At 49.4% G+C, this 13,757-nt stretch overlaps 1 protein-coding gene across 1 annotated transcript in view; it reads right to left on the reverse strand.

Moving 5' to 3' along the window:
* STIM2 (stromal interaction molecule 2) overlaps nt 1–10,868 on the reverse strand; it is a 116,778-nt gene extending 105,910 nt beyond the window's left edge. The window contains exon 1 of the mRNA XM_040335155.1: nt 10,504–10,868. Within this exon, the coding sequence (XP_040191089.1) occupies nt 10,504–10,729 (226 nt within the window). The 5' untranslated portion in view covers nt 10,730–10,868. The remainder of the gene's footprint in view (nt 1–10,503) is intronic.
* Nucleotides 10,869–13,757: the final 2,889 nt, after the last annotated feature.

The following is a 13,757-nucleotide window of genomic DNA, read 5'->3' on the forward strand; positions in this document are numbered from 1 at the left end:
AAATTCACTTGTAAACCCTTACACATACCCTGTGAAGTGACTGGCCTCAGGTGATACAGATATTAAACAAATCCTCCTACATAAGTTGTACCAGTGAGCTTCCAGAAAGCTGGGGGTATGGAGCTGGTTACAGTCTGAAGGAGGTCATGGAGGAGAACTCTGAGAGCCGATTGGAAAGAGAACACACCCCCACAGCACACAGAACAGGGCTGAGGCTGTCAATCACAGGCTGTGTGCTGGAGCTCCCTCCCGCCACATTTTTTTTCTTGGCGTCAGGAAAACTTGTCAGAGGGAATTCATGGCGATAGCAGAAAAACAAAGCAGCAGACAGAAATGACAGCTAGTGCTCTTAATTGAGACAAGTACACACTATAGATGGATATGCTTTGCTCATATTTCATGTCTGAGCGTTAAAACCACTTTACAGTGGGCCCTTTCCCTTTACTCATATGAAAAAGTCACCATTACTGTAGTTACCACAGCCAAATACATACATCCAAGTAGGGCTGCAACTAACGATTATTTTCATAATCGATTAGTTGGCCGATTATTGTTTCGATTAATCGGATAATAGCCTTAAAAAAAATGCATTTTTTTGGGGCCAATTTGTTGTTGGGCAGATTACAAAACACAAATTGCCGCAAAAACACATTACATGCTTTTCTGCAGCTTCTCCATTGAAGTATATTGAACCAAAAAATAAAAAGCACCGTTTTGCGTTAAAAAGTACGCAAATACCAAATACGCAGCAGCTGATAAAAAATCATGGATGTGTCCCATAGGAAAACATGTAAATGAACTGTAATGTGTTTCTGCACAAAGCACCAAAAAACAGAGGTGTGACCCCAGGCCTGAGATGTTTAGTAACATAATGGGGGTTAAAAAAACTAAAATAAGTACAAAAAGAGCAAATAATCGCTACGGTAAGGGGTTCATTTTTTGTACTGTGGGACAGTGAAAGTAATATTTACAGTAGCGATTTGCTTTTTTGTACTATAAATGGCTAATTTTAGTTTTTTTAACCCCATTATTTTACTGGCCGAATAATCGATTATGAAAATTGTAATCGATTAATTTCATAATCGATTAGTTGTTTCGGCCCTAAAATACATGCATCCAAGTATGAACTCTTGCCTCGCTGGTTTGTTTTTCCATGTAGTATTGCTCCTCACAGAAACCCTGCACCACTATTTTCACTAGTAGATCTCATTGGTGGCCGGCTTCTTCCTCATTCCCTGGTCCAGCCCACTGACTATGTTTACACCAGATCTCATGCATGTGAAAATGCATGGGCTGTGGTCTGCTAGTTCACATATCATTTGTGGAGAATTCGACTTGGATAGGAGTGGGCACGTTTCAACAAATTGAGTGGATGGCAGCATCTAAGTGGGCACCTCTTCCACACCCAGCCAAAGCGGAACTAATCTTTCTCAATGAACATTAAAGTGGAATGTTATGTAAAAAGTGGGCAGACAGGCAAGGATTTTAATACAGAAGAGACATGCTTGGTCTCTTCTGCATTAAAGTGACCTACCTGCCTGTCCACTTTTGTACAGCAAGTCACGCAGCTCCCTATCAATTCGGCAATGTCGAATCTGACTGAACTCCCACACATTCATGGGATTGATATCATCCCCACCCGGCTAATGAAAGTGGCTGGCAATCGAGCCCTGAAAGCCAGATGCCCGAAGATGTCTGCGCCTGGGTGGGGAGCTCAAGCAGGGCTCAAAATTTCAAGTCCTGAGCTACTAGGCAGGCCTTGAGGGTTACTAGCCACCAGTTGCCCCACCCAACTCCTACCATGCCCTGCCCCTAAACACACCCTCATAAATTATATCATGAAATTACATTTAAAATGTTTTATGCAGAATTAAGTTACAAAAATAACAACAACTTTATCAGTGCCCATCAGTGCAGTCTCACCCATGCCCATCAGTGCAGCCTCACCCGTGCCGAGGAAGAGGCGAGCTAGCCGGATCAGAGAGTGCAGAGAGCTGGGATTGCCTGCTGTAACAGCTTTTATTGGAATTGCACAGTGTTATCAGAGCTCGCTGGCACACAGCCTAACCTCCTGGCCTTGCGCCTTTGATGACATCACACATCCTGGCATTGGACCAGTGTTCTGTCTATAAAAGGCGCTTGGCCAGGAGGTGGGACTGTGCGACAATGAGCTCCGGCAACACCGGACAAGTCAAATAAAAGCTGTTACAGCATGCAATCCCCACTCTGATCCTGCCGGCTCGTCCCCCTGGCTGCGAGAACAACTCCCATTTAATGCTCCCCCCCCCCCTCCTCCGAGGCAGCCCCACACTCACCAGCAATCATTTTCCAATCACAAATTGCGAGTGGGAAATTTGAGGGCTGAGATCAAGAATGCTGCAACGTTGGAGCCAATGCTATTGTATAGTTCCACTTTAATATTTGTAATCTTTATGCTGCTATCATTAGTAACTAGATAGGATATATTAGATTTTATTTTTATTTTATATGTTTACCATTACTGGTTTCAGACCTCCACCCAAAACATCATCATACATCCCAGGAGTTTTCATAGGCCTTTGTTTTATTTCAACTGGAAGAAAGGAAGATGGGTTTTCTCATCTAAGTACACCCATTTTTCAAAATGATTTCTCAACAGAATAAAAAACAGATGTGGATGGGCAAGTTTGCTTTTAATAATAAACATCATTTTAAAAGGTGTTTTTCAGTTTGCAGTGCTCAGATAAAGTTTAGTTCCACTTTCAAGTTGCATAAAGTGCTGAAGCTCAGTGCATATAGGAAAAAAAAGTAAAAAAAAAAAGTCAAAGTAAAATATGGCAAAGCCCATATGTATCCAAGTAAGAAAAGATAGGCATACTGTAAAGCAATCAGAAAGCTACATTTTATGGACCCCACGATCTGGAGGAAAGCAACAAATGCTTGTACTTTCATAGTAAGCAATGGCAGCTCTATAGTACAGTCTTCACAGCTTCCCTATAAGAAGAAAAACCCCCAAACATTACACAGCTGTTGGCGTTTCTGGTTAAGCTGACATATTGTGTGTTGACCTGTGGGGTTGGGTTCACCATGGATTCTCCATTATAAAGCAAATAATCCATGTCAAATATGGATAAGAGATTACATGTCTGCAGATTTATTCCGACAGTGGTATAGTCTAGAGTATTCAGAAAAATACACATTTGTGGGCAAAATAATAAATGAACATCAAATTATAAAACATTGTTTATGATGGAGCTGTCAGCACCCACAGAGTTAATGCAAATACTCAGCACTTTCACTGTGAAACATAATCATTTGCTTAAGTCGCTCCGCCAGTCGCTTCCTCATTCCACCAGGAGGATGCTGACAATTACAAGCGAGAATTACACAGATGACAAAGGGGTTTGCCTGACAAGAAGGAATCCTGTTCACAGAGCAAGCAGGAGAATACCAAGCATCACTACAGTGTTCCTGCAGACGCCAAGCAACCAAAGCCATCAGCTCTCACGTCGTCCTATCACAGGTAGCCACCTCTGTGAAAAGCGGAGGAATGTCATAAATCCTGCCTTGTATACAATCTCCTATTCAGCGTGTGCTCTACTTCTCCCCTGGCTTCCTCAATACCGCAATGCTGCTTATTTTCTCTTTGCGGTCTTTCTAGGCAGGAGAGGTTGTCCCCTACAGACTGGATTCTTCCAACATGCAAAGATGTAAACACGCTGCATTCTATAAATCGGCAATCACAAAAGGAAACGCGATAAAAAATAAAAAAAATTCTTGCAGGTGGCTGGGAACATTTGCAGCATTCAGAGGCATCCAGTATAGTACGAGCAAATAATGACCCCAAAATCTTACATAACGTGTGAAAAACAGCAGCAAGCCCTTCACATCCACATCAGTAGAATGCCATCAAATGGTAGATTGTTTCATCGTCATAAATGGGAGAGGAGTGGGCCACTAAAATAGGATATCTACAGGAGATTCCATTACAACAACCCAAACATAGAGACCAACTGTCTGCCACTAGTAAAAAGGACGACAGGCCATGTTTTTTGGTTGTATACCGAGGGTGGGGATACAAATGATATCTTCACAGGTTTTCTTTTACATATTGATAGCAGCTGGCCCAGACCATGGAAGATGCTGAAAACAAAGCATTTCTTCTGTATAAGACACAACATTGGGGATGTATTACAGAGAGAGAACATTGAAAGTAAAAGCACCTTTACATACATAAAAATGTCTGCCGACCACAGAGATTAGTAATGCAAGGAAGTGATCAGACTTGAACACATACAGTCCCCGGCCACCAATCTACTAGGCACTTACAAAGCAGTGATAGACAATGCAGGGTACGGGGGGGGGGGGGGAGATTATACAAAAATTCATCAATGATAGAAATTACAGGACAAGAAACTTTGATTGGAAGATCTTCTATTATCAGCAAAGGAATGTCTGACAACTAGCAAAGGAATGTCTGACAACTAGAAAATACTAACAGAGATGATCCATACTTCACAGGTCATACAAGTGTTCACAGGGAGCAATAGTTGCATCAACAACCAAGGTTTATTCATCTTTTTAAAGCAACTGTATAACAAGTCTTTGGATTTGGCAGTTTTTCATTGGCTGAGAGGTGAACCCTGCCGCACACACACATGGTCACCCAATGTGATTGCACTGCCTAAGGTTCAAGGTTAGGCCAGCCATACACAGCTGGAGAAAATCAATAGATTCCACACTAACAGCATGGACAGAGAATCTTCATTGTAGTAAAGAACATTCATACTAAAATCAATTCTACACTCAACTTGGCAAATGTGGTTCAAAAGTCATTTAAAAAGGTTTCGGTTTTTAACATTCAATTTTGGAAAGAATGGACCAAACAAAAAACACATACACTGCTGGAAATTCATTTTAAGAAAAAAAAACAATGTCCTTCCTTCACATCTTTTCGCTACTGTGGTCAAAAATGAACATCGATTGGACCTCACTAAGGCCCCTTTCACACCGACAGACCAACTGGGTCTCCCTGTCAGTTTTTCTGGTGGACCCGAAAGGACCATCCATAGCTCTTTGTGGAGCGGCAGATGTCAGTGGATACGTGTCTGCTGACACCCGCCAGAATCCGATCCAGGCCACCAAAAAGACAGATGGGAATGAATGAATAAAAAACGTATATAGCGTGGCACATGCGAACTGAATCGCCTCCGCCGATCGGATGACAGTTGGATGGAAATCGACAGGCATTCATCCAACCGTCCCATAGAGAAGAGCAGGCATGGATCTGTCATCTGCCCGATTAGAGATCAGCGGACAGATTCCCCGCTAAGCAGGGAGATCCACTTGAGTCCACACCGTCTGAAAGGGGTCCAACAATCAGAACATTGAACAAACATTAACATGAAAAATTCTGAACAAACTTCTATTAGTTTGGCCAGCTTTCATTTTACATCAACTTTCTGTTGGGGCTGGGTGGTGTTTGCAGGGCCACCTATGGGGCCAATGTCAGCTAATTTAGCAGGAATTGGCCAAGACTGAGCTGTCCAAGGCCAGCTTCACAGGGGATCATTATGTCAAGGTATCCAAGTAGAAGATCGTCATCTCTAGTCTATGAGGACTTTCCATGTATAATGGACAATCAGCCAACTACTACTAAAGGGCCCTCAGAAGATACTAAGCGTCAGTCAGATATTAGGCTACAACCCGTGGGACAAAAGTCTGCTGATAGCAGCTCTGGGGTCATCAGTTCAAATCCCAACCACGGCACTACCTGCTTGGAGGTGGCATTTTCTCCCTGTGCAGGTTTCCTCCCACACTTTAAAGACAAGCCGGTAGGTTAATTGCCTCCTGTCTGAACTGGCCCTAGTATATGTATGAATGTGAGGTAGAGACCTTAGATTGCAAGTTCCTTGAGAGCAGGGACTGATGTAAATGTACAATATATGTGTAAAGTGCTACGGAAATTAACAGCACTATAAAATCTGACTTGTCAGGTTCCAGTCTTGTAGCACCTGAGGGGCCCAAATCCCTGAGTGGAAGAACAAGCAAATTGTGTGCACTGGACATTCCCAGAGTGGCTTGTAAGGCTGTCCATTAATACTGGAAGGTCGACAAGAACATCTAAGAGGCCCCCTGACATAGGCACTAACCAGAGAACCAAGAAGTTACTGGGGCACTTCCATGTGGCCAAAGATCTCTAATCCAAAAAGGATCAGAGGACACCCCAACCTGACACACGGGGGTTTCTGTGGTCACCTCAACCTGACACACGGGGGTTTCTGTGGTCACCCCAACCTGACACACGGGGGTTTCTGTGGTCACCCCAACCTGACACACGGGGGTTTCTGTGGTCACCCCAACCTGACACACGGGGGTTTCTGTGGTCACCCCAACCTGACACACGGGGGTTTCTGTGGTCACCCCAACCTGACACACGGGGGTTTCTGTGGTCACCCCAACCTGACACACGGGGGTTTCTGTGGTCACCCCAACCTGACACACGGGGGTTTCTGTGGTCACCCCAACCTGACACACGGGGGTTTCTGTGGTCACCCCAACCTGACACACGGGGGTTTCTGTGGTCACCCCAACCTGACACACGGGGGTTTCTGTGGTCGCCTCAACCTGACACACGGGGGTTTCTGTGGTCGCCTCAACCTGACACACGGGGGGTTTCTGTGGTCACCCCAACCTGACACACGGGGGGTTTCTGTGGTCACCCCAACCTGACACACGGGGGGTTTCTGTGGTCACCCCAACCTGACACACGGGGGGTTTCTGTGGTCACCCCAACCTGACACACGGGGGGTTTCTGTGGTCACCCCAACCTGACACACGGGGGGTTTCTGTGGTCACCCCAACCTGACACACGGGGGGTTTCTGTGGTCACCCCAACCTGACACACGGGGGGTTTCTGTGGTCACCCCAACCTGACACACGGGGGGTTTCTGTGGTCACCCCAACCTGACACACGGGGGGTTTCTGTGGTCACCCCAACCTGACACACGGGGGGTTTCTGTGGTCACCCCAACCTGACACACGGGGGGTTTCTGTGGTCACCCCAACCTGACACACGGGGGGTTTCTGTGGTCACCCCAACCTGACACACGGGGGGTTTCTGTGGTCACCCCAACCTGACACACGGGGGGTTTCTGTGGTCAGCCCAACCTGACACACGGGGGGTTTCTGTGGTCAGCCCAACCTGACACACGGGGGGTTTCTGTGGTCACCCCAACCTGACACACGGGGGGTTTCTGTGGTCACCCCAACCTGACACACGGGGGGTTTCTGTGGTCACCCCAACCTGACACACGGGGGGTTTCTGTGGTCACCCCAACCTGACACACGGGCTTTCCCTCATCTACAGTGTGAAAGCGCTGGCTGTTGATCAGACACAGACCTTCCAAACTGTTTGCCTTATGGTTTAGTTAGGAAGCATCACAACCAACTGACCAGACTTACACTATAGACGCCACAATAACACCCATCAATAGATGAAGAGGTCAGACAAAGGTACATTCTAACCTGACCATACAAGCTGCTTTACATCTATAAACATCTATATCAGTGGTGGGAAACCATCTTCATATAAAGTGTCTCAAATTACATCACCAAAGGGTCACACATAACACTCATACATGTGAAGAGGGGGTCAGAAATGATAGTCACCACACAAGGAGACGGGTCGGAGACTACGGTCACCACACACACGGAGACTACGGTCACCACACAAGGAACACGGGTCGGAGACTACGGTCACCACACAAGGAGACGGGTCGGACACTACGGTCACCACACAAGGACACGGGTCGGAGACTACGGTCACCACACAAGGACGCGGGTCGGAGACTACGGTCACCACACAAGGACACGGGTCGGAGACTACGGTCACCACACAAGGACACGGGTCGGAGACTACGGTCACCACACAAGGACACGGGTCGGAGACTACGGTCACCACACAAGGACGCGGGTCGGAGACTACGGTCACCACACAAGGACACGGGTCGGAGACTACGGTCACCACACAAGGACACGGGTCGGAGACTACGGTCACGATACACAAGGACGCGGGTCGGAGACTACGGTCACCACACAAGGACACGGGTCGGAGACTACGGTCACCACACAAGGACACGGGTCGGAGACTACGGTCACCACACAAGGACACGGGTCGGAGACTACGGTCACCACACAAGGACACGGGTCGGAGACTACGGTCACGATACACAAGGACGCGGGTCGGAGACTACGGTCACCACACAAGGACGCGGGTCGGAGACTACGGTCACCACACACAAGGACACGGGTCGGAGACTACGGTCACGATACACAAGGACGCGGGTCGGAGACTACGGTCACCACACAAGGACGCGGGTCGGAGACTACGGTCACCACACACAAGGAGACGGGTCGGAGACTACGGTCACCACACAAGGACGCGGGTCGGAGACTACGGTCACCACACAAGGACGCGGGTCGGAGACTACGGTCACCACACAAGGACGCGGGTCGGAGACTACGGTCACCACACAAGGACGCGGGGCGGAGACTACGGTCACCACACAAGGACGCGGGTCGGAGACTACGGTCACCACACAAGGACGCGGGTCGGAGACTACGGTCACCACACAAGGACGCGGGTCGGAGACTACGGTCACCACACAAGGACGCGGGTCGGAGACTACGGTCACCACACAAGGACACGGGTCGGAGACTACGGTCACGATACACAAGGACGTGGGTCGGAGACTACGGTCACCACACAAGGACGCGGGTCGGAGACTACGGTCACCACACACAAGGAGACGGGTCGGAGACTACGGTCATCACACAAGGACGCGGGTCGGAGACTACGGTCACCACACAAGGACGCGGGTCGGAGACTACGGTCACCACACAAGGACGCGGGTCGGAGACTACGGTCATCACACAAGGACGCGGGTCGGAGACTACGGTCACCACACAAGGACACGGGTCGGAGACTACGGTCACCACACAAGGACGCGGGTCGGAGACTACGGTCACCACACAAGGACGCGGGTCGGAGACTACGGTCACGATACACAAGGACGTGGGTCGGAGACTACGGTCACCACACAAGGACGCGGGTCGGAGACTACGGTCACCACACACAAGGAGACGGGTCGGAGACTACGGTCATCACACAAGGACGCGGGTCGGAGACTACGGTCACCACACAAGGACGCGGGTCGGAGACTACGGTCACCACACAAGGACGCGGGTCGGAGACTACGGTCATCACACAAGGACGCGGGTCGGAGACTACGGTCACCACACAAGGACGCGGGTCGGAGAAAACGGTCATCACACAAGGACGCGGGTCGGAGACTACGGTCACCACACAAGGACGCGGGTCGGAGACTACGGTCACCACACAAGGACGCGGGTCGGAGACTACGGTCATCACACAAGGACGCGGGTCGGAGACTACGGTCACCACACAAGGACGCGGGTCGGAGACTACGGTCACGATACACAAGGACGCGGGTCGGAGACTACGGTCACGATACACACGAGGCGCTTGGAGACGATGGTCACGATACACACGAGGCGCTTGGAGACGATGGTCACGATACACAAAACACTCACGATACAAGGAGACGGTCGGAGACAATGGTCACGATACAGTCAGTTATCATAAGATTGGGGCCGCGCTCCAGGGGCCAGTCATGGAGACATTACAGGAGACTGCTCAGGATAACATTGCCCCTACAGTCATGGAGACATTACAGGAGACTGCTCGGGATAACATTGCCCCTACAGTCATGGAGACATTACAGGAGACTGCTCAGGATAACATTGCCCCTACAGTCATGGAGACATTACAGGAGACTGCTCGGGATAACATTGCCCCGCCAGTCATGGAGACATTACAGGAGACTGCTCAGGATAACATTGCCCCTACAGTCATGGAGACATCACAGGAGACTGCTCAGGATAACATTGCCCCTACAGTCATGGAGACATTACAGGAGACTGCTCAGGATAACATTGCCCCTACAGTCATGGAGACATTACAGGAGACTGCTCAGGATAACATTGCCCCGCCAGTCATGGAGACATTACAGGAGACTGCTCAGGATAACATTGTCCATACAGTCATGGAGACATTACAGGAGACTGCTCAGGATAACATTGCCCCGCCAGTCATGGAGACATTACAGGAGACTGCTCGGGATAACATTGTCCATACAGTCATGGAGACATTACAGGAGACTGCTCAGGATAACATTGTCCATACAGTCATGGAGACATTACAGGAGACTGCTCGGGATAACATTGCCCCTACAGTCATGGAGACATTACAGGAGACTGCTCAGGATAACATTGCCCCTACGAAAGGACACAATCTTCCCTCACTGACCTCAGATAAACGGTCCCTGAGGGCCACACATGATTTGACAAAGGGCCGCCTGTGGCCCCCGGGCCGCCCTGACAGTGGTCCTCCCGGCTCGGAGGATAGCAGAGATCCCCTCCTCCATCCTCTATACGTCTTACCTGCCAGCAGATCCGGGGAATCCCGCCTCCTCCGGGGCCCCTCCGCCTGACACACCGTACACGCTGAGGCCGGGGGAAGCAGCAGCAGGGCAGCGAGAAGCAGCGCTAGGCACACACCGGGGCACTGCCTCCAACCCCCGGCCACCGTCCTCCGCTCCTCTCCGTCCCTCCTGGCCGCCACATCCCGGCCGCTCATGTCTGCCCGAGGTGCCGGGACTCGGCTCATCACATGTCGGGGTTCCGTGTGGGGGGAGGAGGTGAGGGGGGGGTCTCCTCCTGTATACACAGCGCGCGCTTCGACAATCAGTACACACACCGGCCGCCGCCGCGCGCACAGCCGGCTTTCCTCCACGCGCACGCGCACACGTCAGCAGGCGGTGACCCACTGCAGCAAGGGGGTGTGGCCAGGGCGGACACCCCGCGCCATCTGATTGAAGGGAGTGGGAGGAGCTGAGGCGGCTCTATGGGCTCGGTCGGATTACAAGTGGGCGGAACAAACGGGGAAGGGGGCGGGGATAGGATATGTCGTAATATGTGTAGGTGTATGGAGGAGTGCGTCACTGGGATGATGTCACAGGGAGGATGATAAGGTCATTGATCAGGCTGAAACTGATTTTCATGTCATTCTCTGTGTGATCAGCGATGACTATAGTAGAAACGTATCCTTGCTGCTATAGATAGTACTGTCTATCTAATCCCCAAAATGTCACATATTATAACTGACCAATCCTAAGGCTGCGTTCCCACCTCCACAATGGGTCACTTTTTTTCCGAATATTTTGACGCGTCTGTCCTGCATAGAGCAGCGCATTCACTTCAATGGGCGGCCCTACGAGCATCAAACACATCAAAGTAGTTTGTGTACCTTTCTTTGGCAGTGAGCCAGGTACGGTGTGCGATGACAGTTTTTTGTGCGTTTTGTTGCGCCACAGATGTGCGACTTCTACCTGCATTTGGGGTCTAATTTAGGCTCCATTCACACCTAGGCGTTTGTACGCCTGAAGCGCGACGCTACAATACGCCGGAGGGTCGAAATTGCATTGTTCTCTATGGAGACTGTTCACATCTCCTAACGCAGAACGCCGTACATCGATAGAACGCCGAACGACGACTTTCAAACAAGTCCCAGACCCTTTTTCGACGCGCGTATCGGGCGGCTTCGGCGTTCGGCATAGCCGACAATAACTGTGAAAAAAACCACAGTTAAATACGACGCGTTTCGTCGCCGCAAATCGCGGGACAAAACGCCTATTTTTTGTCACCGCAAATACGTCGAAAAACGCCTACGCAAAGGTGTGAATGCAGCCTAAGAAATAATGGCGCTGCAAGTGCGATGCACATTTTGCTGGGTCAGTCTTGTATTTTCTGCCTGCGTTCCCAGAAAGCTCAGCTGTGAATGAACCCTAGGATGTGGCGGCTGCTTCAGTTTTCTTCTTTTTTTTTCCCCCTTTATGTAGCACCCTCTAGTGTGCTACCTGTGATAGTGCAGCCAAATTTAAAGCGGGAGTTCACCCATAAAAAATTTTTTACCCTTAGATTGATGCTCATTTTGTCTAGGGGAATCGGCTAGTTGTTTTAAAATCAAAGCTGTACTTAACATTGTAGAGAGTGATCTTCTCCGCCGCTTCCGGGTATGGTCTTCGGGACTGGGCGTTCCTTCTTGATTGACAGTCTTCCGAGAGGCTTCCGACGGTCACATCCATCGCGTCACGAGTAGCCGAAAGAAGCTGAACGTCGATGCGGCTCTATATTGCGCCTGCGCACCGACGTTCGGCTACTTTCGGAAAATCGTGACGCGATGGATGCGACCGTCGGAAGCCTGTCGGAAGACTGTCAATCAAATAGGAACGCCCAGTCCCGCAGCCCATACCCGGAAGCGGCGGAGAAGATCGCTCTCTAAAACGGTAAGTACAGCTTTGATTTTAAAAAAAACTACCCGATTCCCCTAGACAAAATGAGCAGGAATCTAAGATTAAAATGTTTTATTTCCGGGTGAACCTCCACTTTAAGTTTGACTGATGGTAAGTTTTGTGAGTCAGAAATTGGGTCAGGGTTACTGCAGGTCAGACTGGATGGCTCTACAGAGGCAGGGCTCTGGTAACTCCCCTGGATCTAGAAGCTGGGAGAAGTTTCTAGAAGTTAGTGGACGGAGGCCAGGAGGTTCTGATCTGCATACAGGAGCGGACTGACCATTCGGGCACTGCCCGAGGGCCCCATGCCACTAGGGGGCCCCATCAGGGTTGCCAGCCTCAGTAAAACCAGGGACAGTATGTAAAAATCGTTGATTTTTAAAAATTCCAAGAAGTTAGCTGCCCCCTCTCTCCAGTACCTTTTCAGTGTGTGTATGTGTTTTCTGTGTATATGTATACTGTGTGTGTATATTGTGTGTCTGTGTGTGTATACTGTGTATGCATACTGTATGTGTGTGTATACTGTGTGGCCCCATAATCTATTGCCTGGGGGCCCCAAAATCTCCTATTGCCTGGGGGACCCATAATCTCCTATTGCCCGGGGCCCCCATAATCTGCGTATTGGCCAAGGGGCCCATGAGTTGTTAGTCTGCCCCTGTCTGCATATTTGAGGGAACTTGGCCAATCCCTAGGAAGAAGGGCCTGGCTGGGTGGCTGGGTCAGCCCTTAACCACATCTCGCCCAGCCTATAGCAGAATGACGAGCAGGTGGTGGTTCCGTTTTCCTGACCTTTGATTCCTATGATGTCCAGCAGAAAGAACCTCTCGTGCGTGCCCCTGATTGGTAGTGCGGTGTGTCACTCTGACACTGACGTGTCCAATCACAGATGTTTACAGCATAACCAGGAAGTAATGGTTATTGGCTTTCCTCTATTCGCCCTTACAGGGCATGAATAGAGGAGAGCCAATAAGCGGCTCTCCTGATGGGTAGTCTGATAATCAGTGCAGCCCTATCAGCGGTGCCCACCTGGGATGCCAATCCATGCCCACCTGGGATGCCAATTAGTGGCCATTAGGGATGCCAATTAGTGGCCATTAGTAATGCCTGTCAGTGCCTCCTCATCAGTGCTGCCTATCAGTGCTGTATATCAGTACCCATCAGTGCTGCATATCAGTGCCTCCTCGCCAGTGCCGCCTCATCAGTGCCCGTCAGTGAAGGAGAAAACGTACTTATTTACAAAATGTTATAACAGAAATGAAGAAAAACTTTTTCAAACATTTCAATGTTTTTTATTTTGTTTAGCAAAAAAAAAAAACAGCAAAGATCAAATACCACCAAAAGAAA

The sequence above is a fragment of the Rana temporaria genome, chromosome 1, assembly GCF_905171775.1.
Source record: "Rana temporaria chromosome 1, aRanTem1.1, whole genome shotgun sequence".
Classification (NCBI taxonomy): Eukaryota; Metazoa; Chordata; class Amphibia; order Anura; family Ranidae; genus Rana; species Rana temporaria.